The sequence below is a fragment of the Syzygium oleosum genome, unplaced genomic scaffold, assembly GCF_021117445.2.
Source record: "Syzygium oleosum isolate NSW1041296 unplaced genomic scaffold, Sole_v2.1 Sole_v2.20, whole genome shotgun sequence".
In the NCBI taxonomy this organism is placed as follows: domain Eukaryota; kingdom Viridiplantae; phylum Streptophyta; class Magnoliopsida; order Myrtales; family Myrtaceae; genus Syzygium; species Syzygium oleosum.
The window spans coordinates 3,718,558-3,746,209 of record NW_026607504.1 but is presented as its reverse complement, the minus strand read 5'-3'; the positions used below and the strand labels follow the sequence as shown (position 1 = coordinate 3,746,209).

General features: G+C 40.9%; 3 protein-coding genes and 1 long non-coding RNA gene across 4 annotated transcripts; 2 read left to right on the top strand and 2 right to left on the bottom strand.

The window, feature by feature from the left end:
- Window positions 1–1,598: 1,598 nt before the first annotated feature.
- On the top strand, window positions 1,599–2,920 carry LOC115683731 (FCS-Like Zinc finger 17-like). The gene is made up of 4 exons (XM_056320527.1): window positions 1,599–1,794; window positions 2,038–2,334; window positions 2,433–2,590; window positions 2,676–2,920. Exons 2-3 carry the CDS (start codon window positions 2,078–2,080, stop codon window positions 2,566–2,568), a joined length of 393 nt encoding a protein of 130 aa, XP_056176502.1. The 5' UTR covers window positions 1,599–1,794; window positions 2,038–2,077; the 3' UTR covers window positions 2,569–2,590; window positions 2,676–2,920.
- A 2,528-nt stretch (window positions 2,921–5,448) lies between these two features.
- LOC115683709 (GDSL esterase/lipase 5) lies at window positions 5,449–8,817 on the top strand. Its single transcript, XM_030608298.2, has 5 exons — window positions 5,449–5,831; window positions 6,096–6,217; window positions 7,014–7,244; window positions 7,757–8,012; window positions 8,249–8,817. The coding sequence occupies exons 1-5, from the start codon at window positions 5,522–5,524 to the stop codon at window positions 8,491–8,493; spliced, it is 1,164 nt and encodes a 387-aa protein (XP_030464158.2). The 5' UTR covers window positions 5,449–5,521; the 3' UTR covers window positions 8,494–8,817.
- Window positions 8,818–9,292: 475 nt separating this feature from the next.
- Window positions 9,293–10,193, bottom strand: LOC130140614 (uncharacterized). The gene is made up of 2 exons (XR_008818624.1): window positions 9,815–10,193; window positions 9,293–9,709 (listed from the first exon to the last, which is right to left on the bottom strand). It is a non-coding gene; the product is annotated as an uncharacterized LOC130140614 (long non-coding RNA).
- A 6,196-nt stretch (window positions 10,194–16,389) lies between these two features.
- LOC115666592 (mediator of RNA polymerase II transcription subunit 6) lies at window positions 16,390–19,790 on the bottom strand. Its single transcript, XM_056320452.1, has 5 exons — window positions 19,468–19,790; window positions 17,952–18,126; window positions 17,619–17,688; window positions 17,304–17,413; window positions 16,390–16,807 (listed from the first exon to the last, which is right to left on the bottom strand). The coding sequence occupies exons 1-5, from the start codon at window positions 19,716–19,718 to the stop codon at window positions 16,652–16,654; spliced, it is 762 nt and encodes a 253-aa protein (XP_056176427.1). The 5' UTR covers window positions 19,719–19,790; the 3' UTR covers window positions 16,390–16,651.
- Between the last annotated feature and the right edge of the window lie 7,862 nt (window positions 19,791–27,652).

Here is a 27,652-nt window from a genome sequence, read left to right as displayed (position 1 = left end):
CGCCGGTCTGGGTCAAGGAGGGGAGGGTGCGAAGGGAAGAAGCGCAAAAAAGGAAAAAAAGAGGAAAATCGAAAACCGAACTAATCCGAACCGATCCGAACCGCATTTTTGGTTCGGATCATACCCGGTTCGTGTGCCTTTCGGTTCGGATCAAAGCACACCTCCAAACGGTTCGGTTCGGTTCGATTTTCCTAAAAATCCGAACCGAACCGTTGACACCCCTAATGCTTAGTCCGATCGAGGACATTTACCTTAGAAGCTTCTTCTAGATACTTTCATGGTGTTTGTGATCGGGCGGTTTCCTGAGTATATAAGTTTTAGTGTATTGAACCAAGTCTATTCGGACAAAGTACATCCCTCGCAGGTCGTTGACGTCGAAACTCTATCTTGTTTGTTTAGATTTAAAAGTGGGACAAGTGCACTACAAGTCTTAAAACTTGTCATAAAAGTGTATTTGAGTCCTAAAATTTGCAAAAAGTGTATTTGAGTCCTAAAACTTGTCAAAATGGTTCAAATGAGTCTTAAAGTTAACACCGTCAAATTTACTAATGGAAAATGCTAACGTGGCGCTTACGTGTTTTATTTTATTAATTTTCTTGAGACACGTGGCGTCCAACAAGCGCCACGTCAGAAAAAGTTGAAAAAAATGTAAATTAAATTAGAAAAAGCTATAAAAAAAATAAAAAAAAAGGAAAAAAAAACCCAAAACAGCTGCAACGGTGGCCAAGCCTTAGCTAGTGACCGCCGCCATAGTCGCCGGGAAGGACCGGCAGAGGTCGCTTGGGCCTTCCCGAAGCCCGGCGACCCTCGCCGGCCCCGGGCGAGTCCCCGGTGAGGGCCTACAGCCCCCGATCTGGGGAAGGGCGTGACCCTCGCCTCAGATCTGAGAGAGGGTCGCCGGCCCTTGCCTGGGGCTGGCGATGGCCGGCGAGACCTCACCTAGGGTGGGCGACCCCAGGCGAGGCCTCGCCGGCCCCTCCCGGCAATGCTGGGGCGGTGGCGGCGGCGGCGGGGAGGGCAAGCCCCCCCACTCCCCACGTGTCCTTCTCTCCTTTTTTTTAATTTTTAATTTTGCTTATTTTTTATATTTAATTTAAATAAAATTAATATTAAAAATCAAATTTGAGCCAAAACGACGTCGTTTTAGCTATGTAAGAGAGAGAAAATATTAAAATAAGCCACGTCAGCGTCACATCAGTATTTTTCGTTAGTAAATTTGACGGTGTTAACTTTAGGACTCATTTTGACGAGTTTTAGGACTCAAATGCACTTTTTACAAGTTTTAGGACTTAAATGTATTTTTGTGACAAGTTTTAGGACTTATAGTGCACTTATCCTTTAAAAGTCAAATTGTGTTCATAGCAGAATTTAAATCAAGGAAAAAGCGAAAATCTATTCGGATATGCTCATAGGACAAGTAGAAATTGAATATGAGAGCCGGCAACTTCATGTTTGCTAACTTTACTTACATAAAGAAGATATGTCTATTTCTTTTTCTTAAGGGAAGCTCTTACAAAAACTTCAATCCAATTTGGATGAGTCTCAAGCGGCAAGAGGAGATGAGAAGATAAGAGTATCGAAATATTATATGCAGTGAATCCTCATCCTTGAGGATTCGTTAGTACAATGTTTTCACGTTTCTCATGTTGGATTGGCCCGACATAAAGGTCCTTCCATCCCGTGGGCCAAAGCAACAATAAAGGTCGACCAAGGTACTTCTTCCGTGTTATCCACAACCAACACGCAGAAAAGGCAAACCAGCAAACACCCAGAGGGAAATAGTGCCAAGCAGAGGTAAGAGGATCATTGGATGAACGGGACATGCAGATGTGATATGTCGTAGGTGGACATGTATGTCCTGTAGTCTTTGTACGAGGAAATGCACATGATTGATGTCGTTTTCTCGTGGTCGACTTGAAACTTACTTCCGAATGACCGCGATGTGAATCTATTGAGATGAGATGGGTTGATAGTTCTGGTCGAAGTCAGCATTTCTCTTAGTGTTCCTGATATCCATCTCTCTCTGTCTCTTTTAAGGGGAGGAAACCAACTCATCAGGACATCTTCAAACAAAGGCATGGCTTCAATGGCTGAAGTAGGTCTCAGAATAATCCTCACTCAGATAATTTCCAAGACCAATCAGTCCAACCACATCCTTGTGAAGTCCACGCTCATCTCGACTCAAACCGGTAAATCTTCATCGCCACTGCCGCCGCCGTCATCGTTAACATCAAACACGACCTGTTGTTGTATCTGCGACGCGGATTGCTTCCTCAAATCATGTCATCTGTGCCGGAAGAAATTAAGCCCCCACAAGGATATCTACATGTACAGGTGAGTGAGCTATTCATGCAACTCGGGTCCTCAATCCTCATGCTTCACTTTTGTTCCCATTGTTCGATTTCAAATGCACAAAGAACATATACATGCAGGGGCGATCAAGGCTTTTGCAGCGTGGTATGCAGGGACAGGCAGATCGTGATTGACGAAATGGCAGAAATGGAGATGATGGTGAGAGCTTCATCTGCTTCTTCCACCAACTGGAAAATTCTGCTGCGACGCTCATGATCGTGTTGATCAAATGACAAAGGTCCACCAATTTCCAAAGAACCTATCGTGGCCCTTAGTCTTACAGATCACCACCAACTCTTATCCTATGCTCATTCCTTTTTCAGGTCATGCTTTGTAACGCAAGCCCAGCTCTGACGAAACTATCTCACCTACTACTCACAAATTTATTTTTCGAAAAAGGGTTTTTTTTTTTTGGCATTCGCAATTTTTTTTTAAAATTTATGACAAGCAAAATCTACATTAGATGAACAAATTTCGAGCGCATTAATGCATCGCGAACTTCATGGATTGTATAAGACGCGAGCCAAAATCCGATTAAGTAACCCGAATACAGAACGTCTCTTTTACACGCACGCAAGTTCGGTTCTTACCCACCGAGCGAGTTGATTTTGGCTTCCCATGTTATTCACGACGAGTAAAGTTCTCTCTCTTTCTTGCACACGCGCGAGAGAGCACGTTCGCGACCGAAGATCATGGAGATTTGAAAGCTTGGCATGAACTTGGAATGTAATTTGCTGAGGATGACTAGATGAGGCTTTAGAACTTTAGTTAGTGGCCGTCTATGCAGATGAGATATTGGGCGAAACGTCTGGCGTACGTCTCCATGTAAGTTTGCTCCATGATCTGACGGTAGTGATCTTTACCGGTTCAATGTGATTCGAGGGCTTTTTTCCACGGTCACGGCCTTCCCATGCTCGTCAACCAAATCCATTGCTACCACCGCTTAATGCGAATGTATGTACGGATACCAATTCAATTCTAAACTGTTCGGTCTGGCCAATTTAGTCTTAGACATTTTTACGATTTGCAAATGTATTTCTTCAGGCCGAATTTGACCCGGGAAATTTTTTATATGGACGCCAGCTGTTCCATGTGACACGGCCAGTGCCGGTGCTGATGTGGACAATTTTTACTTATCGACTAAAGATTTCCCATGAATTGATAAGTTATGTTTGCTAAATGTATTCTTCTCGACCTTTTTGATTTATCTTATGCAACTCGAGAAATTAGCCAAGTTGGTTAAGACTCAATGCCAAATTATACCTCGAGGGATGTTATTCACGTGTAAGAACGTTGTGAAAATCAATTCAATTACGGATGCAACACGAATCTTAGTCGGTCTCAATTGGAGAGAACGGATCGATACATGTTGCTTATGATTTCTCATGAATGCAACCCAATTCGAATATCAACAACCCTCAAATCAATCCGGCGCTCCAGATCTAGGCCCCAAAATTCTCGTAAAAAAAGGATCAGTATCGCGTGAATCGCATTCATCTACATGTAACTCATCCGACTGCAACTATTCAAAAAGTTTTTTGTATCGATAGTGAACATTATAAAAATTCAAAAAGTTATTAGATTCATCCACTTGTCTCTCGAAACTTAATAGACTCCAAAACAAGGGCACGTTTTTTGAGACCCCCAAAGGTGGACAATTAACAAATTGTCTGGTTTTTCGAACCCTAATGGTCAGATCCAAAATCAAGTGGTGAACCCCCAAGACCTTGCATTTCAATCATCAAAAAACCATAGAAATCCGTACCCTAAAAATAATTCTCTCGATCTAGCAAACCAGAGCAAAAGGAATTTTATATTTTTTGCCAATAGCTCTCTAGATTCCCATGCTCCCTTGTCTCATTCTCTAACGCCAAAAAAAAAACAAATTCAATTGGAAAGAAAATAATTAATTATTGAATTAATGCCACCAAAAATCTCAAACTGATAAATCTATGACAAATTTACCTTAAACTAATTTTTTTATCACAAAAAACCCAAAATTGATACTTCCGTGACAATTTTACCACGAACTAATTTTTTGATTACGAAAAACCCTAAACCGGTACACATGTGATAATTTTACCCCAAGCTAATTTTTTGACCACCAAAAACCTCAAACTGGTACATTTGTGACAAATTTACCCTCTATTAGTTTCCGTTAAATTTTCCTGTCAAATTGCTGAGTTTGATGACACGTGGTAGTTGATGGGTGTACCAGTTTAGGATTTTATTCCTCTCTTTGTCACAAGTTTACGAATTTGTGATTTTTCATGATATTAATTCAATTTAACGGAGAGTAAATTTGTTACAAATGTACCAGTTTTGGGTTTTTTGTGGTAAAAAATTAGTTTAGGGTAAAATTGTCACAAGTGTACCAGTTAGGGGTTTTTCGTGATCAAAAAATTAGTTCGAGGTAAAATTGTCACGGATGTACCAGTTTGGGGTTTTTAGTGATAAAAAAATTAGTTTGGGGTAAAATTATCGCAAGCGTGCCAGTTTGGGGTTTTTCGTGGTCAAAAAATTAGTTTTTGGTAAATTTGTCACAGGCGTACCAGTTTGGGATTTTTCGTGATATTAATCCTTAATTATTTTCAACTAAGCTAAGTCAATGATATCGTTGTCTACACCAAAATAAATAAAAAATAAAAAATATTACGTGTTACTATCAATATACTCCCTTAATTCTTCAATTCCTCACATCTTGCAAGATTATGCATATATCTTCCTTAATTGCACGTGCCCAATTGATTGTATCTGACATTATAATACATAATTGTGTTAGATAGTCATCTTGTGAAGTTTACACATACTCCATGTACTGTTCTTTGCGATACACGTAGAAATTATACGATCCTCTCTTCTTTCGCTTGCTTTTTATTTCGCTCCATTTATAAATACGAAAAGTTTCTGACCAAGCACAGTCAGAATATAATTGACTTACTAAATTCATGCAGACACTTCTGGCGCCAGTGAAATCAAACCTCAGATCTGCATTTATTGGAAAAAATTAAGGATTCAAAAGCGATTTTAATCTAAATATTTTTTTCAGGTAGCAAGTGAAACAGAGTACACGATGCAGAAAGACAAAATAATTTAAAAGAACCCCTGTTGCAGAGAAGTCTGAAAGCATGTACATTTTGATAGGCCCCTACAAGCAAAACCAAAACACATGCAACATAAACAAAGGCACTACCTGCAACCGAAGTCAGCCATGGCTGGCCTCACCACTTCCTCCTTCTTCAACCTCTCCCTCCATCTCCTCCTCCTCCTCCTCCTCGCGACCGCGACCTCGGATTGCCGCGCCGAGCCCGACCGCGGAGCTCTCTTCATCTTTGGCGACTCGTTCCTCGACGCCGGCAACAACAACTACATCAACACCACCACTCTCGACCGGGCGGATTTCTGGCCTTATGGAGAGACCTACTTCGAGTCCCCGACCGGGCGGTTCTCGGACGGCCGCTTGGTGTCAGATTTCATTGGTAACGAGAGTCGCATTACTTATGAATTATTTCTACACGATGAATATACCCTTTTCTTGTCCTTTCTTTCTTCTTTTTCCCTGGTGGGTGTTTCCATGTCCTTCTCTTTTGTCCAAATGCAATTTCTGGTTAACCAACAAATATTCTGTCTGCCTTTTGGCTTAACCTTCCTGTCTAATCATGTACTATGAATGCTTCACCTGGTTTTACTTCTTTACATTAAAAAAAGGAAATTGGGTTCTTTTCGTCTGCATCATGTTGCAGCAGAGTATGCAGAGCTGCCATTAATTCCACCGTATCTTCAACCTGGGGTCCAACAATGGAGGTATGGAGTGAACTTTGCATCTGCAGGCGCTGGTGCTCTAGTGGAAACATTCCAAGGGTCGGTACGTAAATGGTCAAATTCTTGATTATTCCCACTAGGGTTTTGGTCTCAACCACAAGAGATGAGATCAAGATTACTGTTAAATTCGCCTCATCCTCGGCACTTTTTTCACTAGACCAATGTGGAGGTAATGGTCGTGACACACATGTTGTCGATTCGTTTAACTTTTTTTGGTTTTTTTGAAAGTTTTTGGCTTCATTGCTGGGGTTTTTCCTTGTCCTGAATGTGAACCCGCGCTGCGCTTGGCGACTGTCAATAAAACAAAAGGGCGATTTCTGGCGCCATTTGCGATTTGTGGAATCTGTTGTTTTGACTTTTAGCCTGCCATTTTTTTTTGCTGTTTATTTTTCTTTTTATTGGTTCGATGAAGGGTGGGTCCACAGGTTTGATTACTTTGATTTGTCAATCGTTCCAAGGTCGAGGGACTTATTTTACGCACATTTAGGATATAATAAGTATTTGGCAAAAGAAGTTTTTCGAGGCACTCGTTAGGAAAATTAATTGAAAAAGTTTAAGATTTTCACACGACATTTTTTTGGTGATGCATGTGTAACTTGGTATTTTAAAAATCGAATCTCTTTTCATTAAGTATGAGGCACATGTTCATACGAATCTTTTTAATTTTACATTTCACCCCCGGTGGTTAAGACTCGGTTTGGCAATAGCTTTTGATAAATTACTAGCACGTGGGTCCATGAAAATACAGTGCAGCCACTTCCTTCAAGGAAAGATCTACAACCACTCACCTTTTCAATGCCTAAATTACATGTCCTAACTCACTTTCTCTTCTTTTTCAGGTGATTGATCTCAAAACGCAATTGAGTTACTTCAAGAAGGCAGAGACCCAATTGAGACAAGAGTTGGGCAAAGGCAAAGCAGAGTGGACAATATCAAGAGGAGTTTACATGTTCAGCATAGGAAGTAATGATTACATGAGCCCTTTCTTGACTAACTCCACCATCCTGAGCTCTTACTCCAAATCGGAGTATGTGGGAATGGTGATTGGCAATTTGACAACAGTTATCAAAGTAAGAGGTGCAATAATTTTGCTTTCTCTGATTGCTAGAGCTTGGCAATTCTAGATCTCCTTTAGGCACCCTTTTGGTAGTTGATAGCTTGGTTGGTGAGGTAGCACTGATTGGAATTTGACGAGGGACACTGTGCTTGGCATCGGTTTCACTTTGGTGGAGAGTATCATAACAACTCCTTATTACGGGGGTACGTTGAGTTGCCTCCTCATTGTCCGGAGGAGCTACCGTGACCACCATATCCGAAATCAACTGTCTATCGATGAACGACCGAATGGTCGATTTGATCTTAGGAAATTGAAAAGCAATTTAGCATAAAATAGCTGATTTTAGACCAAACAATTCTTTTTTCCTGTAACATAAAGAGTTTCACAGAAGAAGAGGTTCTGGGGAGATTTAAATTGTTGACTTATAGTAGGTATTAATGTAGCAATGCAGGAAATGGTTTTTTTCTCTTTTTTGGGTGTGTGTGTGGTGGGACTGAGAGAGCGGTTTGTGGTGAAATTTGTCAGGAGATATATGGAATAGGGGGAAGAAAATTTGGGTTCATCAACCTACCTCCATTGGGGTGTCTTCCAGGAATGAGGATAATCAAAGCAGAGAAGAGAGGGAGGTGCTTGGAAAAAGCTTCATCACTAGCAAAGTTGCACAATCATGCTCTCTCTAAACACCTAGTGAAACTTGAGCATCAGCTCGTAGGTTTCAAATATTCCCTCTATGACTTCAACAGCAATCTCAGAAAGAGAATGAATCACCCCCACAGATACGGTGAGAATCATTGTACCCAGTGTTCCAATCCTGATTTGCTCATGGACTGCTTACATGCAACTAAAGTTTGTGCATACCGGAATGTTTCAAAGAATTAACTGAAGGATAGTTGTAGTTCAAAGAACTTTCTTTTTCTTTAGAATGGAGTACTAATCAGACAGTTTCTTTCTTTTTCTTTTAAAAACAAATTGGCTGCAAATATTTCCTTATGGTGGAATTTCTCCATCTTGATGAAGGTTTCAAGGCAGGGAAAGTGGCATGCTGTGGAACAGGAAGATACAGAGGAGTCTTCAGCTGTGGAGGGAAGCGGATAGTGAAGGAGTTTGAGCTGTGCAAGAGTCCCAGTGAGCATGTGTTTTGGGACTCTTTCCATCTAAGTGAGAGGGCTTATGAACAAGTAGCACATCAGATATGGAGTGGAGATGGCACTCATTCTAGTTCGAGCCCTTATAGTCTGAAAAATCTCTTTGAGGGCCTTTGATTGAAGGTCTTTGACCTTAGAAGGTGACCCTTTATTCCATCTTAGATCATTGACGCCTCAATCTAGCTGCCTTCCAATGGCAAAGGTTCAGTGTCTCTGTCAGATCAATGGGGGGAAAATGTGGAGGGCATAATAGAGAGAGGGGGAAATTACAGATAAGGAAATTAACTTGTAGAACCAATTAGATACTTATTCTTGATGTGTTGAAATAGGCCAATTATTTCTCGCAACTGTTATAAATGAACTGTGAGGGATAGCTCAGTCGCGAAATCTTGCATCAATCTGCTTCCGCAATTTGTTTTAGAACACTTTGTTTGCGAACAACAGCATGCATACTGCAGTTAAGTGCACCCTGTTCTGCTTCTTTAATGCCGAAAAAAGAAGAGAAGTTGGTTCAGTGAGCAAAAAGAAAACCACACTTTCTTCGGGCTGTTCCCCCAGTTTAGTGTGTTTTCATGAGGACCACATAATCATATTCTTATCAAGCAAGACATAATTATCTGTTTATTTCCTAATAATGCATCGCTACCAAAAGACAGCCGTCCAAAAATCTGATTCAAACAGACAGAGTACAGAAGCATTAGTATAGAATCAAGTCTTCAGACATCTCTTGCTTCTTCAGCCTGGAATGATAATATAATTGGTCATTCGACAACACTTCAAAGACTCAGGTGGCGAAAAAACACTAATTATAGATCCAGGAAATTTGGTAAATATCAAGGAAAGAACTAACTTTTCATTATTACTGTGGAATTGCAGTCTGAACTCTAAACCCTTGGCATGTGAACTGGTGAGCGACTACCAATAATCATCCTTTTCCATGGATCAAATTAAAACTTGAGCTTGTGTCGAGTTGATCCACCATACAACGAATATACAAGATAAAACAAAGAATGAAACCAAAAAGACTTGTGCATTCTTTTGTCTAATGCAAGAGCTGAGCGGTTCACTCTAACAGACTTCTTCCCAAGTCATTGTGTGGTTCAGTTGATGGTCACAAGAATGGCTTTTCTTCCGAGGTTTCTATGTGATGTCAATCTGGGAGCACAGCTCTTCATTTTTCAAAACTTCATCCGTTTAGCAGGGCCTTGATCAATTATGGGATCAATGGGAGTTACTGATTCTGCTGTTGCTGAGTCTCTGCACCTTTCTCCGCTTCTGTAGTTGGTGGAGTATAGCCCTTGGGGAATGGTGGCGGCGGAGGGGCTGGTGGTAGCTGCATGTAACATTTAGAGAGGAAACAATCAGAAACCAAATTAAAGAGACTCTGTTAGCAGTTAGATTATACTTCTGAAAGAGAAGCGAACCAAAACAACAAAACCTTTGGTTCTCTCCAGAATTGACTGTTTGGACGGAGATTCCAAGATGGTACTTATCTATTTTTCTTCTTATGACAACAGTGCCAGATCGTAGGAAGACGTAACATACTGCAATACAAGAATCGGGGTATTCATAGTAGATTTCTTTTCAGAACATTGTCCGAAGAAAGCCAATTGCCAGCATCCTAGAGAACAAGCTCCAATTACAATCCTAAAGATGGTCATGGTCTCTTGACCATCTTTACCGTATTCTCGCACTACAACAGAACCACAACAAGAGCATGATCCAATCAAAGATATCTAGTGGTTGTCTTTTAATTACCACATTCTCACGAGTACATTCATTGTTCACCTCACAGATCCTCAGCAGATATCAAGTATATATAAATATTACCCTGGGCTGTAGTGCTGCAAGAATGTGATCTATCCGCTTAACTTCCTTGATGTCTATGGTCTCCTTGGTGACCTTTGAATCTGATGCTGAACTCTCATCTTCACCATCTAATGCATCAGGTATGACAGCAGAATTATTTCGTCATAACTCGTGCTAGAGAGATAAAGCTGCATAGATTGATGCTGATCACACTTTTTAGTCTTAAAACAACTCCAGATTCCAATGAACAGAAACATATTTTATAAGTAACAAAACTAAGTACTATTTTTCCATCACCATACGAGTAACAAAAAGAAGGGAACGGATTTCAAGTACCATAACCAATCTTCTCCAACTTGGAGGCAGCTGTAGTAAAAGCCTTTGATATGTAGTAAAGAGCCCTCCCCTGTAATGAGTGCAAACAAATTAAGTGATATTGGCATCCATAGCAAGTACAGTAGTATGATGGCACCATCAGCAGACTATAAACCAGTAGAACCTATGAAACAACCCAGGATCAAAGGAGGCTTGCTTTTCTACACATTGCACTGAAATGGTAATATGAAAATTAGTTACGAACGCGTGAATGGTACACTAACCTAAGGAGTTGCAATAGTAGGAGAAGAAAAGTTGTAACCGCTTACTATCCGGGCAGCAAAGACACTGGATAACTGTGGTGCTTGGTATGTTGAACCATCCAAGACATAGTAAGTTAGCATATGTGTCACTTTATCAGGACCATCCCTCCTTTGCTTACGCATAACGAAAAGGTTAGGTTCCAATACTTCACTCAGCGCGTATTCAATGCCTGTCATTTTCCTGAAAGAAAAAAATCAAACGCTAGTCTCATTTTCCAATCACGAGAGTATCTTGTATCATAATTGGTTCCAGCAACTTGCCAATCAGATGTATTTCGTATTTAAAGCGCAAGATCTCAATCATCCCGACGTCAATGTCAACATATTGAGGCAAATGAATGCATTGATTTATAGCTGACAGTTGTTCTGAGGACCCTAGAAGCAAAAAATATGTGCTCCGATGCAATGGCGGTCTTAATTATTTGGAAAATAATGAGGAAAAGGTATGATATAACTTCGTGAGATAACATGGCATAGTAGCTCATTCAGCTGTTATATTATCCGTAAAAGCAAACCTATTCACACAAATGCAGGCACTCGGCATTCAGACGAATGGGATCATAATAACCCGGATACGTTAGTAGAAATCATCATCTTAAAAAGTTCGCAATCATATTCGGACATTAAGGCTGTGAATGACAACCATTCTGTTTCAGAAATCAATTTCTGGCATTTTCTATTTATGTTCTTGGACGAGTTTCTGAGAAAAAAATACGTTTGATAATCACACAAAATTTTTGTTCCCTAAACAAAAATTTGTTTGATAACAGCACAAAATTTCTCCCCCGGCGAGTGGACGGTGAGCGGATAGCCGTGGCGGACGGTGGCAGTGGGCGGCGGGGGGAGGCGGCAGCAGACGGCACTGCGGCCAGTGCGGAGGACAACGGCTGGAGGCGGCCGGCGTCAGGTAGCGGCGGGAGCGGGAGGCGGGCAACGGCTGGCGGCAGGAGGAGGGCGAACGGTGATGGTGGGAGGTGAGCGGCGGACGGTTGGGGGAGGCGGCGGTGGACGGCAACGCGGCCAATGCGGAGGACGGCGGCTGGAGGCGGCCGGCATCGGGCAGCGACAGGAGGTGGGCGATGACCGACGGCGGGAGGGGGGAGGCGGCAAGAGGAGGGCGACAGGAGGCGGTCGGCTGGCGAGCGGCGACGAGAGACGGTGGCCGGCGGACGACGAACAGCAGAGGCAAGTGGGCAGCGATGGTGATAGATAGGCGACCGACTAGTAGCAGAGGCGAACGATGAGAAGAATTTCTTATTTTTGTTCCAGAAATAAAAAGGTATAAAATTTTTACTTCCAAACCTATTTCTGAAATCAAAATTTGTTCCAAAATTTGAAAAATGAAATTACATTATCAAACGGATTTTTGTTCCAAACTTATTTCTAAAATAGAAAAATAGAAACATAATGCTTATCATTCGCCGGAAAGGGGATCCTTAGGAAGCATTCAATGCTGTTGGGTTGATACATGACTGAAAATTCGCTTGAAACATTGATCCAAGATTGCTCTGCCCAACAAGACACCATGGCTGAAAATTCGCCAGACACAAAGAAAATGACGGAAGAGGAAGCATTTAGTGTTGTTGGGGGATGATAAGAGATTTTGGGCGACAGGTTAGTAGTATGCGGGGTCTCGGTACCGGCGATGCTCTCATATTGAATTTGCTGTGCGTCAAGGTCCTTGATGAAATTGGAAGAGGAAGAAACGGCACAACTGTTTTTAGAGTCTCCTATCGTAGGCAACCTGTGGCATTGATTATCATTGATAAAAGGGTTTTGAATATTTTATCTGGGAGACAACATTCAAATGTTGTTCACAATTTTGCTTTCTCCCATTACAGGGATATGAATACATGGTTCAAGAACTGTGTTTATGTCGCCTACAAGATCTGATTGAAGCCCTTTCGGCTTCGTCAGATTATAGAATCTTACATACTGATATGCCATCTATTTTGGCACACAAGAGGAAAATTTTTAGTATCAAGAACAGGGCAAGGGATATGCTATGGATGCATGGCGAACAACTGTCGTGGACGTTGATAAAGTTGATGAGGTAAGCTTACATATGTCTATATGGCTTTATTGTCCTAATCCAGCAAATTAATATGTTACTTGTTTAATGATACAGAGATATTGTTCTGGGAATTGAACATTTGCACGAGCTCAATGTAATTCACGGGGATATTAGACGAGAAAACAACATGATCGCTGAATCTAAGGGTCTAGTTGCAAAACCTTCAGATGTAGAGATGACGAAATGCATGGACACAAGGCACGTGTCATGGGCTGATAGTTTGGGAACAACCCCTTGGATTGTTGGCGTTGGAACGCCTTAGAACGCCTAGGCCAAGCCTTTACTCACTCACTTGGATCGTAGAGAGAAGATATAAAGAGAGAAGCTCTGAGAAAGAATGTAAATGCTTCTTATTGTTTGGATGCTTCAAATCAGAAGGAGCACACCCATTTATATAGTAAAGGATCTCGGATTACAACCATTGATCGATTTCTAGACGAGTGGCCGAGATCGCATCGTACCCGTCTACCATCTCCTGGCATTTATGCCGAGAACTCTCTAGAACCCAACATAATTACCGTTTTGCCCATCCCTGGGAATGTTCCGGAAACTCCATTAGGGTTTGGACGAGCATTCTTTGATGGTGTACGGTTTTCGGTGTCAGAAAACCTCTCGACCATGACAAATGCCTAGGAAACATGACTCCCAGTAAGTGCTCGACAGCTAGCGTCTAGACCTTAATCTGTATTTGAAAAAAGTAATCTTTCGTCTTGCAAGTCGTGTAAGTTTCGGGTGGCAAGCACCTAAATTGTATTTGACCGATCGACACCCTACCAAAGAGACTGATATATTTACTTAGGATGTTTGTTGTTTACTTGCCTGGAGGTCATCACGCGTACGGTTCCCTTTTTGAGCGCGACAATAATATGAAGTTGAACAATAGAAACCTGAGTTCAGTGAAGTGGAACAAGGAAGCGTATGATTTGATTGACACATTGCTATCCCGGTTTGCTGGGGATAGGTGAGAGTATTATCCCCTCTCATTGAGCTAATGCTCAATTTGATGCTTATGAATTTGTGATGCTTATAGAGATTTGTGATGGTTTTGATTGCTGGCAGGATGATGGCATCCCAGGTGGTTATGCATCCATTTTTTTGGTCTCCAAAGGCAAGGATGGAGTTTCTTAGTCACGTGTCCGATACAGCACAAACGTCAATGTCGAACAATGCCAATTCCTGTTTTGTTCAGGCATTGAATGAAACTTCTTGTCTTTTCTAAGAACTGGAAAAGCTACGTAGATGGAATGCTTTTGGATGAGGCAAAGGCAACGTGTAACTATGAGACTGTTGCAGGCCTATTGAGATTAACTAGGAACTACTGGACTCATAGGAATTAGCTTTCAGAAAACATAATGGTATGGTGGTATATGAAGATTATGACTGGTATGAATTTTGTGATACCAAGTATTAAGTCAGTATTTCCTCTGGCAGGCCTTGTTCGATCCAACTCCTGTGGGTTTTGAGAGATATTTCAGCAAACGATTTCCCAGACTTCTGCTAGGGTCATATCAAGTGGTTTCTGCTTTCTACGATGGCGATCAAACCTTTAAGGAGTATTTTAAAAGAGATGTGTCTTTATCCTCCCAGCTCTTTGATTAGTTAGGGTGATGTGGGTCACCCAGTTTCATTAACCCCACCATTGAACTCTCATGTAACTGCAACTGATGAACGTCTTTTCTAAAGTTGCATCGGGAATTTTCAAAATCGTCCTTATCATTTTACTGCCTATCAAGGGATGTATCAACTGATGAGAATAAGCCGGGGAATGTAGTTTTCTTATCAGTCATGCCAGTTTGTGATGCCTCTTGAAGTGAACTGTGTTGGGGTCTCGGTGATATAAGGAATTAGGCATGTGTCCTTGTTGCGGGCTCCTACGTTTGATGGTCTCTCTTGAATCTTATGCTTGACCATTGCCTTTTTTTACATTTACAGGTTCATTTTCCTCTCCTATTTGACACGAAAGCTATTGGCCCAAACCAATTAAAATAGGAAATTTGACATTTGATAAGGAAAGGTTTATGTATTCTTGTTGCCGATTTTCCATGGAAATGACATGCATTTCACTCTATAAAGTCCACCCGGTTTGAACCCAAGAATTTCTTTTGTCATAACTAATTAAGCCGACGAAAAATGAATCGAGAGCATCCAAAATATGTCACTGCGCGAGTTACGATCATTATTGCACCCTGTCGAGTACATCAGGATTGATCTCATTATCGACATCTCTTAGTTGGTCTCAAGGGTACGTGCTCAAAATAAGGAATACTAATCACCCCTTGAGGATTTCGAATAAGCGAGATAACCGAACATTTTTACATCTAAAACAATACCAATTTTTTAAAAAAAAATTCCAGAAAATCGCCTGCCAAGGTTAAGTCTATTTTTTTTCCAGGAATATGAACCAAAACTTTATTAAACTTTATGATATTTGGATATAATCCGAATGTCGGAAATAGTAAACGCTTGTGATGGATCCAGTTATGCAAAAGCCCAGCCCATTCCGAACTTAGTCCCATCGTTCTCTTAATGGGCCTAATCCGAATCATGGGCCATGTGAGCCCATCATTTGGGCTTCATATTAGACAAAGTGATATCTCATGATGGATCCAGTTATTCAAAAGCCCAACTCAATCCGAGCCCGTTTGTTGTCGTTGAATGTCCGTCGCAAATGAGAGAAATATTTAGTGGTATCAGAGCACCGCGCCAAACATGCCATGCATATATTCAGTATGATCAGCTCCTGGATAAACACATTATAATTAAATAAAACAACGTGAAGCATCGGTTGAGTGGCGATCAAATTATGCTCTTCGTTAGTTTCGAGCGCACCTTCAGACCGTACTCAATAGAGGTTTCGAAGCAAAAATGGAAGAGAGGCTTGCTTTTCTCTAATGGAGTCCATCTGAAAGCACAAAGGTTGTCTCTCTCCTCATAATGAAGGGAGGGCATTCGATTTTTTTTTCCCAAAAAACCCCCTGCATTTATGGCTTGCATGGTCATATTTTCATATAATTTTATTTAATTATAGTACGGTCGTCACATGTCAATCCGTGAGTGGATCTGACTAGATATATGCGTGTTACGTCAATTGCTTATACGTCAATTGCTTATATCACGCTTTGATACTACTGAATAATTTTCTCTTTGCATAATTTCTCTTATTAGGCCCATGATTAATTCGCCAATTGGCCCCAATTATAATTTTTATGGGCCTCTGACGGAAGTCTCGATATAGGCCCAATAAGTTATTTGGGCTTTAGATGGGCCCATCATGTGAAGCCCGGCTCGATCTTGAGACATCTCTTTCTTCTTCAGCCTGGAATGATGATATAATTGGTCATTCGACAACAATTCAAAGACTCAGATGGCGAAAAAACACTAATTATAGATCCAGGAAATTTGGTAAATATCAAGGAAAGAGCTAACTTTTCATTATTACTGTTGAATTGCAGTCTAAACTCTAAACCCTTGGCATGTGAACTGGTGAGCGACTACCATTCATCATCCTTCTCCATGGATCAAATTAAAACTTGAGCTTGTGTCGAGTTGATCCACCATACAACGAATACACAAGATAAAACAAAGAATGAAACCAACAAGACTTGTGCATTCTTTTGTCTAATGCAAGAGCTGAGCGGCTCACTCTAACAGACCTCTTCCCAAGTCATTGTGTGGTTCAGTTGATGGTCACAAGAATGGCTTTTCTTCCGAGGTTTCTATGTGATGTCAATCTGGGAGCACAGCTCTTCATTTTTCAAAACTTCATCCGTTTAGCAGGGCCTTGATCAATTATGGGATCAATGGGAGGTACTGATTCTGCTGCTTGCTGAGTCTCTGCACCTTTCTCCGCTTCTGTAGTTGGTGGAGTATAGCCCTCGGGGAATGGTGGCGGCGGAGGGGCTGGTGGTAGCTGCATGTAACATTTAGAGAGGAAACAATCAGAAACCAAATTAAAGAGACTCTGTTAGCAGTTAGATTATAATTCTGAAATAGGAGTGAACCAAAACAACAAAACCTTTGGTTCTCTCTAGAATTGACTGTTTGGACGGAGATTCGAAGATGGTACTTATCTATTTTTCTTCTTATGACAACAGTGCCAGATCGTAGGAAGACCTAACATACTGCAATACAAGAATCGGGGTATTCATAGTAGATTTCTTTTCAGAACATTGTCCGAAGAAAGCCAATTGCCAGCATCCTAGAGAACAAGCTCCAATTACAATCCTAAAGATGGTCATGGTCTCTTGACCATCTTTACCATATTCTCGCTCTACAACAGAACCACAACAAGAGCATGATCCAATCAAAGATATCTAGTGGTTGTCTTTTAATTACCACATTCTCACTAGTACATTCATTGTTCACCTCACAGATCCTCAGCAGATATCAAGTATATATAATATTACCCTGCGCTGTAGTGCTGCAAGAATGTGATCTATCCGCTTAACTTCCTTGATGTCTATGGTCTCCTTGGTGACCTTTGAATCTGATGCTGAACTCTCATCTTCACCATCAACTGCATCAGGTATGACAGCAGAATTATTTCGTCATAACTCGTGCTAGAGAGATGAAGCTGCACAGATTGATGCTAATCACACTTTCTAGTCTTGAAATAACTCCAGATTCCAATGAACAGAAACATATTTTATAAGTAACAAAACTAAGTACTATTTTTCCATCACCATACGAGTAACAAAAAGAAGGGAACGGATTTCAAGTACCATAACCAATCTTCTCCAACTTGGAGGCAGCTGTGGTAAAAGCCTTTGATATATAGTAAAGAGCCCTCCCCTGTAATGGGTGCAAACAAATTAAGTGATATTGGCATCACCTATCGAATTAACATCAAGAAGACATAGCAAGTACAGTAGTATGATGGCACCATCAGAAGACTATAAACCAGTAGAAACAATGAAACAACCCAGGATCAATGGAGGCTTGCTTTTCTACACATTGCATTGAAATGGTAATATGAAAATTAGTTACCGACGCGTGAATGGTACACTAACCTAAGGAGTTGCAATAGTAGGAGAAGAAAAGTTGTAACTACTTACTATCCGGGCGGCAAAGACACTGGATAACTGTGGCGCTTGGTATATTGAACCATCCAAGACATAGTAAGTTAGCATATGTGTCACTTTATCAGGACTATCCCTCCTTTGCTTACGCATAACGAAAAGGTTAGGTTCCAATACTTCACTCAGTGCGTATTCAATGCCCGTCATTTTCCTGAAAGAAAAAAGTCAAACGCTAATCTCATTTTCCAATCATGAGAGCATCTTGTATCATAATTGGTTCCAGCAACTTGCCAACCAGATGTATTTCGTATTTAAAGAGCAAGATCTCAATCATCCCGATGTCAATGTCAACAAATTGAGGCAAATGAATGCATTGATTTATAGCTGACAGTTGTTCTAAGGACCCTAGAAGCAAAAAATATGTCCACCGATGCAATGGCGGTCATAATTATTTGGAAAATAATGAGGAAAAGGTATGATATCCCTTTGTGAGATAATATGGCGCAGTAGCTCATTCAGCTGTTATATTATCTGTAAAGGCAAACCTATTCACACAAATGCCGGCACTTGGCATTCAGACAAATGAGATCATAATAACCCGGATGCGTTAGCAGAAATCATCATCTTAAAAAGTTCGCAATCATTTTCGGACAATAAAAGAGAGGAATCGTACTCACACAGCAGCGTCGATGTCAAGCAGAACGATGATGAACTAAAATTAAAATCGAAAAAGCAGGAAATTAGAACAATAATTTACATGGTCTGATCGCTGGGCCTCCATTCACAGGCAAGGGAGAAGCAGAGAATTGCTTGAACCAAATTTGGAGCACACAGAAGAGAAGCTCTCGGACCCTAGCCCCTAATTCACCCTAATTTCTCCCTCCTCAGAAATGTGAAAAGGATGGTATTTATATCTAAACCCTCAAAGAGGATGGAGAACAACCCTCTAGGCCTCTGACCCGGGCCTTCCGCTCCGCCACCTCATGAAACATTCTTACACAGGTCGCAACGAAGTTTACCTTACTGGTTCAGAAAATCGGCAGATGCCAAATTAACAGTTGACGAGCACTCTCGCCGTTTCACGACAAAGCGCAGCGCAACCCAATGAAGTTGCAAAAAAAAAAAAGCACTTTTCCGGCTAAAGATACTTAATTCAGTGCAACTTATTGGATCAAAAAGCTAAGGCAATTCGAAGCATCTCAAGCTACTTTGCCATCTCAACCAGGAAATGGCCAAGCACCAGGAGGAGCCTCCCGCCTGTCACAAGACCGAAACAAGTTCTCTATACACGAGGAATTACGCCCCAGACACCGCCATACATCGAGAATTAATAGGATATCTATAACTTATCAAAAAAGCTGGCAACACCAAGCTCTTCTTTTTACGCACAATCGCAATCAACCAATCACATAACATCAAATCGACCCCTTTCAGTTTGCAAAACATCGACACATCAAAACGGCGGTGCCATCCAAACAATTGGCGTTACCGACACGAACTGCTTACGAGGAAAAGCAAGACAAAAGAGTCGGTAAGGCATCGATCGTCTTACGAAAGATGGGACATGTCGAGCGGGTGAATGGATCGCAACCGCAGCTGCTCGTTGTTGCAGGTGTAGTCGTAGAAGGGAGAGAGGGCGAAGTAGTCGAAGACGAGGTTGCGGTCCAGCGGGTAACTGTTCAGCCACAGCTGGTCCCGGAAGCATATGCCCGTCATGTCCGTCGCCGGCGGCGCCGCCGCGGCCATCGGATTTCCGTCGAAGCTTGCGTTCATCTGCATTGCTCCCAGTGGCGGGGTGGCCATTGAGAGAGAGCAGAGCTAGGTTGAACTTTGCTTTGACGAGGGAAGAGGATCGAGAAATTTTATTCAGCGATCTAACGGAAAGAATTCCTCTTAATTTCCGAACAGAAAAAATAAAATAAAATCTACAACTCCAAAAAAAAAATAGTCCGACGTGCTATATTTTATTTCTCTGCAAACAAAAAAAAGCAAGACAAAGTAAAGAAAACTTTTGCTTAATTTAAATTTCAAAAAAAAATTAAAAAAAATATGTAAGTTTATGTGTCGATATACTGCGATTGTTAAGTATTTTACACTAAATTAAGGTGCTTAGAAGTTAGATCGCACGAGTTAGGATTGATTAAAGAAATGATTAGCATTCACCTCTGGTTTGTACTCGAAACAAATTTGAAAATGGAAAAAAAATGTTTTTGATTAATGAAAATTAAAGAAGCAATGTGTAATCGTATTTATATATTTGGAAATAGTTTAGGTACTTCACGCATTCGATAACGACGAAATTACACGAGACTGTCCCAATTTGAATGAATGTAAAGATAAAAATTGAATCTTTTTTTTTTGGACGTATAAAAAAATGAATCTAGACAATTTTTTTTTTTTTACATTATAAGTTTAAGGTTCTCTCTTACTAACAAAATGCTTTCTGGGCCCATTGAGCCCAGCCCATTAAGGAGTCTTATCAACTGCCTTGTATTGGGCCACATTTGCAGGATGCAAGCTTTCTTGGGCCTTGAATGGAGGAGGGGTTTCTTTTTTTGGGCAGAGCATAACCGAAGGAAGGTTAGATGAAAAAGAAGAACGAAAAATGACATAAATCGTCTCTTAACTCCTCTCATCCTAAATTCATCATCATCTACTTTTTTTTTCTATATTTGTATCGAGAAACACCCCAAGACAAAAATCCCACCGGGCTGTCATGAGCCGCTCGAGGACTGGGCCCGGCTGCACACCGCAAAGCGAAGGAAGTCTGGCTAAACTTGATTTCAGGAGGACCCTCCGATGCTTAAATCGGTGAACGAGAGATATCAGGAGATAAAAAGAGGGAAGCTTCGCAAGAGAATTTTCTCGTAAAAGAGGAATCCAAGCAAGGTTAAGAAACCCATGATGGGCTTCGCCCGCTTAGGGTTTCACGGGGCTAGAGAGCCGCCGGGTGTTTGACAAGAAAGGGATTTGGGTCGACCCATAGACATCGCTAGTCGGCTCGACTACATCGCCATTGGGTGAAAAGGTCAGATATGCCTTTGGTATTTTTTTCCTTTGATTTAATGCGAGATATAGGAAGCAGAAGAGAATAACACGGACCTGAGCAATGGACAGTGACGAAGCACGAATATAATTTCATAGACGACGCTATTTCAATTGGACTCCATGAAGATTCTATTAATAATTGTACAAAAAGAGAATCTAGTCTTACACGGGAAAAGAACCTTTGTTCACTTTAGAATCAAACCGAGAGTAACTTGCATCTCTCTTTTCTATCCTTTCCTAAATGACCCAGATTCCTTTTTTGCTCCGTATAGCACTCCCTCTCTCTTTTGTTCTATTTTTGCTAACATATGATTAATTAATTTATCTAGTACTAATTAGTCCTCAAAGTTTCGTACTTCTTTACTATGCTTTTTCTTTACATTCCCTTCCGCGTCACGAACAAAAGTCTAATAGCATGGAGTCGCGCGAGTCCAATTTAGCCACAAGACAATCGTAATTACGTTCCGATAGGGACGTCGAATAATAGAGAAGAGTTAATGAAGCTGAGCTACAATGGGGACACACGTCTTTCGATCACCTGATAATGGGGAGAGGCGATCGAGACATGTTGAAAATGACGGAGCGGGAAGCCAGCAATTCGAGAACTGACGTTAGCAAAAGCCAAGGCGGGCAAATCAGTAATGAGTGCAGTCCTCGGGGACATAATTGCACGCAACTCGCTAGCAAATAAAAACGACCTTTCTCGGCTTCAATAATTGAGACGACTTCCCTGCCAAATTTTGGACCCAACGCCCACCGCACATAACCAAATCTGGATTCGAAAAGTATTTCCCACATGGTTATCGCATGCCGCGTCATCGGCGGGGTCATCCGCGAGACGATTGGTGTACGGATTCGAGATCCCGTAATTTCAAAGGCGTGAAATTCTAGCCGATTGTTGAGGGGGCAACCACGGTGATTGGCTACCATTCTATTCAGATCATTATCTTACAATCGAAGTTTCTTGTTTTCCCTTTCTTTCTTATGCTATCAACTTCGCCGACGACGGAAGATCGATTTGGATATGTAAGTCTTCGCCCTTCAGGTCCTCTCAAAGGATCATATCATCAGCCGACGATATCTTTCATAAAAAAAAAATTCCGAAAAATGCACTTAATTTTATAGAAAAAAATCGCTTGTGATACTCAAAAAAAAGATAGTTTCTAGGAAATAGGTGTAACCGAAAAAGAAGCCGTGGGTGTGACTGATCGTTCCTACACTCTTTTTTTTATTTCTCGAATTTTTTTTATTATTTCATTTTTCCGATAAACATCGTTGATTGTTCCTTAATCGGACATGGCTTGTCGTTTCTTCCCAACTACCGCTCGCGAAAACTTGAGGACGACGTCGTTTTGGACAGCTTTTGTGGTGGGAAAGAACAAGGGGGGAGAGAAAGAAAAGGGAACCTCTTCTTTTGACAATTTCCAACCTCCCCCTTGGCGCGATCTGCGTTTCCATTCATTATTAGTATTATTCCTTTGCCTTTTCAATTGGGCTTAAAGCCTATCCAAGCAAACGTGTCTTTCGAATCGAACGAGAGATTTCATCGGATCGAGATAGCACGTTTCTTGATTGAACAAAGTTTCCAATTATTCACTCAATTATCGAGCGAGGAATCCGGACGCACACGTGCGAAAGAGATAGGGCGGAGGGACCATTGCCGGCCGGTCGCTTTAGAAGATTACCCTCATAGTTGGAACGAGATTGTATGAATATGAATAGCGTAGATGACCCGTTATCAAGCGATGTTGGATAATATTTCGATACCCAAATAATTCTAATCAATCGATCAAAAACTTATTCGATGCGATGGAGTCTGCAATCGAAACTCTCACTTGCGTCGATAACGGGATACTGTCCGATTCGGTAGCGTGATGTGAACGACGCGGCAATGGCAAGTTGCATACATGATTACTCATCTCTCTTTCCTCATACCATACCTAAAGTAATTTGAAGCATATATTCGCATTGACTATCATTTTGTGGTCAACGTGCTCCGGTTCCACACGCAATTCTCCATGGCCCTTGTGCCGCTCGCTTTAGTTTTTGGAGAAAAGATATGGAATTTACATCCTCCACGTGAGATGGCGACCTTTTTGAATAAAAATCAAATTTCATTCGCCGAAATCCCGAAAACCACTCGAACCGGCTCTTAACTCGAGAAATTCCATTGTCGATGCGATTTTTCCTGCGAAAATGATCACATCTCGACGAAAAATAATTTATCGATATGTTCGTCGCATGTTAAGATTATTTTGGCTTACCACCGTAATTATTATTCTATGTGTATAAACGTTGTTTATCAAATTTGCATCTTTTATTTTGCCCTCCCTATTTTCCGCGCTCCGAAAGTAGAAGGTTCAATTTGGATTAAACCTGAATTATTAATCGCTCAAATTGATCAAAAAGAGGTGCTTTTTTGCGCCCGCCGAGCCGAAAAGAAAAAAACAGGAAAAAAAGAACGCGGAAAGGTTGACGGACGAGAGAGTACGGGAGCGCGTGGGAGACGAGCGCGTGGGGGATATTGGGGGGACGCTCGCGGGGCAATTATTGGTTTGACCGAATGAGGAGGGGACACGTGGAGTCGCCGTCGGCGCAAGGGAATGAGAGTGCCCCCGCACCTTTCACGTGGTCGTCAGCGATCGGGACGTCTTGGGCGCGCCACGTCGTCCCGTCCAGCTGTCTCCAGCTGTGCCTCGCGTCTGGCCACGTCAGAGGCCATCCAGAACGTCGAGAAGCCGGATTTTTCAAAAATCTTTTCTTCTTTTTCTTTTCTTTATATCTGGCAAAGCAAGGAAAAATATATATATATAATAAATAAAGATATCGAATTGCCATACAAAACATATGATTAATGTCGTCCGAAATCCACGCGGGAAACAAAATTTCAACGTGGGGCCTATACCACTTTCTTAGAGATACCAACATAGACTTTGGTGACCGATTTCATTTACCAGAGTATTTTTTACTTCGGCTAAACTGTTTACACGAGTTTTCTTCTTTGTTTTTTTTTGGGGGGGTCGAAAGTTTACACGAGTTAGAACACAATTTTCTTGACGTGACATGATACGTCTCGATGTTGGACGTGTCGTGCACCACGTTATGCTCGAGAGGTGTCTTGGGTCGAGCATCTCACCGTAATTTTAATTGAAATGAATAAAAGAATGGTTTTGATATTACAAAAGCATTATTGCACGACGCGTCGGCTAGAAACAATTTTTCCAAGTAACCGTTTTCCACTTTTATTCTGTAAATACGATTAAATTCCTAAGCTAAACATTTTGTAATTGTGGACATATGGGAAATTACGTACATTCAATTTTATTTAAACTCTCCGTAGTATGCTCTATTTAGATTTATAAGGTTAAGAGATTAAAATACAATAATCGAGAAAAATTTAATTCTTCTAGGATTAATGCTACGAAAAACTAAAATCGGTATATCGGTGATAAATTTATCCAAAATTAATTTTTGAGTTACCAAAAGTTCCAAACTAGTACGTGCATGACACATTTACCATCCGTAAGTTTTTGTTAAATTTTATGAGGAAATTACTGACACAAGTTCCCGTGGAACACAACTCTCTCCGTCTCCCTCCCTCAAAGCCCTTTTATTCTTCTTCGTCTTCCTCTTCATCGAGCACACTCGTTCACCGTTGTCTTTGTCTTTGTGATTAGACGTCGGAACTCATTTGAGCACGCTTTTATCTCTAATAATCTTCTCGCCTTCAATTTTTTTTTTCTGGGCTTGTTTGGCTAACTCATCCAAATCACCATATTAGAATAGTCAGTGGTTTTAATTAGAATTGGTTCAAAGAGAAACGCGTCATCTTGCAGCTCTATCAACGAAGTTCGTCGGAAGACGATCTATGGTTTTTTGTGCTATGAGGGAGATAGAGAATGAGCCCTTGTTTTCAAATTAGGGCTAATTGAAGAAACAAAGAGAAAGAGTTATAGATTCCACGTGGACTTGCCACCTTGTTATTGTCATGTGTCATCAACTCAATAATTTCATGGTAAAATTTAATGGAAATTAAATGAGAGTAAATGTGTCACTTGTAGTTTTTTGTGATAAAAAATTTAATTTTTTGAAAATTTGTCACATGTGTACTACTTTAGGATTTTTTGTGATCCGAAAATTAATTTCGAGTAAATTTGTCATAAGTGTACCGATTTAGTATTTTTTGTGATATTAACACATTCCTTTTGCCGCTTGCTCGTCCCAAGGTTGCTCGATTGATAAGTGTGTTTGTCTTCCTTTGTGCTTGTTAATGTATTTACTCAATGAAAGTGTCAGAGCATAACTCCCTTCAATAGATGTGCGGTTTGATCATAAAACTAGGCTTCTTAGATTTGAAGAGAGTAGGAACCGATCTAATGAGAGGGTTTGGACAAAATGTGACTTCGAACATCCTTTTAAATATGAGGAAAGAGGTTGGAATTATGGCCGAATCACGAATCAAATTGGGGAAGTATCGCTAGACGATACGAGACGACGCTAATAAGACTCCTTAAGGATTTGATCACGTGAGAAGGATTGTTTTATTTTGTTTGCTATAATCGCAAAATAAATCATCAAATTTTTTTTTTTTGATTAACAAGGAGTTTAATAAGAGGGGAGGTCACCCATAGCATATTTACACATCACCTACCAATGGGGATTGTTGGCAACAGGAACCGAACATGGGCACGGTGTGCGGAGTATCCGACTCTTGCCGGATGACCCAACTCACTTTGGCTTACATAAAAAAGGAAAGATAATTTCGAATCTCGCGCATCTTAGCGAAATCCAAGATTTTCGATATGTCCCGTTGACTCGAAGGATCTTCCCCAGAGATCGATAAATCTCCCAAAAAAAGACAAGATCCATCCGTTTGTAATTTGGCTCTATCCGTGGGAAATAAATCTGCAATCGAAAGTAGTTAAAGGTAGATACATCTAGAAAGTGTTGGGGGGTCTCGATTTCATGCCGCGATAGGCCACCTCAATTCCGTGCGTTCTGGTTGGTTGATGGGTGGGTGGGCGGGTGGGCAATTTGGGCATGCAAAAAGCGTCCGAATCCCAAATCTCAGTGCGACCGAATCGATCGATGTTCGGAAAGCAGAATCATCGTCGCTCGCTCATTAATTGCGAGTCCCCCAAGTTGTCCTACGTCATTCATTGTGCCCACCACGCCCTTTTCACATTGGACCTCCAAAAGGGCGGAATCTTTCCAGTGGCGTAGCGTAATAAGCAAAACAACGCCGTTCGAATAAAATCCTAATTCTTAGAGCAAGTAGATCTCGGAGGAATTCTTTCCTTCGACGAAATTGCGCGCGGCATTTGATTGACTTATCGAACCCACGAGAGATTTTGGCAAAAGGGGGAAATGAAGGGGAAAATTAGCGGAAAACTTGTAAATTTATTGCACGTGTGCTAATTTCAGTAATAAGCTTTTCGATTCTTTGCAAATATAGTTGTAAATCTTTTGACAATTTTGGCGCTGGCCAGAAAATTGCAAGACTTGTCTATGTCAGCACCGGTGCGGTCACGTAGGACGACCATCGTTTATGTCGGCGATTTCCGGTCAAAAGCGACGGAAAAGACTCAATTGAAAAAATTGTTAGAAGTTTAGGATTAAATTGACAAAATTAGAAGGTTTACGATTGAATTGGCACAAAGTGCAACGGGATTTGTATTTTTTTGGTAATTTTCTCGGAAATGAAAAGCAAAGGATCAATTAAGCGACAAAAACCACCATGATCTTGCGTTTTGAGGAGCGTGAGGTCCTATGTTTAATTGGTATTCAGCGCAAAGATTTACAAATTAGGTCGTCGGAAAGTGATTTCTCGTAGACTTTCTAGTCCCAGTGTGAATAACCGAGTTCTGATCGGATCGAAGATTCTAATATATACCCTTACGTTGGAATAAGTTTGTTACTATTTCAAATGGCGCCAGAGAAGCAATGGATGAATCTAGCCTTCGGGATGAAAAATCACGAGATCGTCCGTAGAAAGCTATATCAACTCGAAAGAAAATAATTAAAAAAAAATCCCAAATAACGTCGAAAAATCGCACGACATTTCATACGTCGAATATTTATAAATATTCCGAAACACTTCTTATATTCAAATTGACAAAGAGCAAAAAGAAAAAAGAAAAAAAATGGATTTCATCCAATTTTGCAAAGGGTCAAAAAAATCGCTCTAGACAAACATTTCACAAGCCGGACACGAGAATCTAACAACAAACAAGGAAACGAAGAAGAAATTGCTGCTTGCTTGCCTGTCAAATCCCAGTTGTCCATCGGCACGAACGAGTCAGCTTGGAAATTTCCACGTATTGTATTGTAATTAGCGTGCAAGCATCGCTCTTTAAAATGGCCTTATTGAAATGACACCATACCGATAATATTATTTTTATTATTATTATTAATTTTTTTTAGGTGGGAAACGAAGATTCCGCTGTGCAAATTTCCCACAAAAAAATTCCAAAAATAAATATCAACCACGGAATATGAAAAAATAACTCGGCACGTCATTTCGCCCACTTGGCTTATACATGGAAAGTGTTGTCGAGCATATTCGCATTTTTAGCAAGATATCGCGTCAATAATTAGGCCTAATTTAATGACCCACGAAGCAAATGGGACCTTGCGCGACGACGGGACTTTTAGCCGTCGTGATAGTAGAAAATATAATATAATATAAT